At 59.1% G+C, this 1,513-nt stretch overlaps 1 protein-coding gene across 1 annotated transcript in view; it reads right to left on the minus strand.

Moving 5' to 3' along the window:
• The window catches only part of LOC104626563 (alpha-1,6-mannosylglycoprotein 6-beta-N-acetylglucosaminyltransferase B-like), a 2,594-nt gene that overhangs the window by 136 nt on the left and 945 nt on the right, over positions 1 to 1,513 (minus strand). The window contains exons 2-3 of the mRNA XM_010294508.1: positions 1,206 to 1,477; positions 1 to 54 (exon numbers count right to left, since the gene is read on the minus strand). The exon at positions 1 to 54 is cut by the window's left edge and continues 136 nt beyond it. Coding sequence (XP_010292810.1) covers positions 1 to 54; positions 1,206 to 1,477 — 326 coding nt within the window. The remainder of the gene's footprint in view (positions 55 to 1,205; positions 1,478 to 1,513) is intronic.

Consider the following 1,513-nt stretch of genomic DNA (forward strand, 5'->3'; position numbering starts at 1 on the left):
GCAGGGTAGAGATGGTTCATCTCATACTCGGTGCTGTCGCAGGTGATGCTGAGCCTGGGAGCAAAGACAAAAGTGGGTCGGTTCGGGTGGGGAGGCTGCCTGGGGTTTCACGGAAGGCTTTTTGATGCTGCTCTGTCCTTCCCGGGAGGTTCCTTCGCTACGCGTTGGGCAGATCTTTGCTGGTTTGCACCATGAACCATAAGCGCGACGTTTGGCAGCCCTTGGCTAGAGGTGAACGCTTGTCACCAGCCCAACACACCACGCAGGAAAGGGTGACCCTTGCAACTCAATCCTGCAGCCCAGAGACCACCCCAACCCTTGCGTGGGCCATGGGTGGCTCAGGAAATTGCCTGCAAAAATCTACCCAAATCTTCTATATCTCCCCTCTGACCAAGAGGTCTGTCCACTCTCCATGGGCACCTCTCAAAGCAGCTAATGTCCCCTGGAAGGGCGCACAAGTTCAGTGGATGCCCTTGTGTCCCCTGCTAGCCAGGACTGGCCAGCAAAACAGGGGTGGGCATCAGCAAACGCCCCAAGGAGCAGCAGAAATGCCCGGCGCAGACCTTCGCGTCACCCTCCTCCTCCCCGTGCCCGCGTCTGCAGATGGGGCAGCAGTGCTGGCATCGCCCTCGCAACCGGCGAGTCCCTGAGCCGGCTCGTTTTAAGGTCTGGAAGTGGACATGGAGGGTGGAGAGTAAAATCCAAGCGCCAGCTCTGATTTATCACATAAAAATGGCAGCGGGACTCGCAGCGCCGGCCTGACCGGCGTGACAGCAATGGTAATGCTCGCATTTTAACTGCCCGCAGAGCAGCGCGGAGCCCGGTGGCAGATTTATACCCTATTAAAACTTCACTGTTGTGTGTTCAAAATGCAGTTTTATAGAGAAAGGCATTAAAAAAAGAGAGAAAGGGAGAGAGCATGGAGGAGGCGGAGGGGAACAGGGCAGGAGAGGCGGAAACATGCCTGCAAAGGCTATCGTTGCCTTCTGAAACGTGAAGCTGGTCAAGGCCAACACACGCAAGCAACAGGCTGCTTTGCAGGCAGCGCCCTGCCCACATCGCCTTGGGGCATGAAGGCACCTCCATGGCGTTTCGGGAGGGAGGACGTGAGGAAAATGGGTGCTGGGGACGGGGGGAGCAGGAGGACCATCATCTGGCTGATGGCTCCCACCCACCACCAGCTGGCTGCGAAGATCACAACTCACTGGAGAAACACCTCCTTCCTGTTGAGGAACCTGAAGAAGGTGGGCTCGCAGACCAGCCCGTGCTGCCGGCACGTCTCGGTGCAGGCGTGCCGGGTCTCCGACACCCACACCTGCAGCGAGTCCACCGGGGGCCAGGCGCGGGGGTCCCGGCTGGCGCTGGGTGACCACACCAGGTGAGTGGCGTTGGGGGACAGGGCCAGCGGGCTCGGAGGGCTTTGCATAGCAGGACTCTTGGCCTTGGGAGGCAGAGGAGATGACCTGGTGCAGAAATCCTAGTGGGAGAGAAGACAACAGGTCAGTGCCTGGAG

This window comes from Phaethon lepturus, unplaced genomic scaffold, assembly GCF_000687285.1.
Source record: "Phaethon lepturus isolate BGI_N335 unplaced genomic scaffold, ASM68728v1 scaffold26299, whole genome shotgun sequence".
Taxonomy (NCBI): Eukaryota; Metazoa; Chordata; class Aves; order Phaethontiformes; family Phaethontidae; genus Phaethon; species Phaethon lepturus.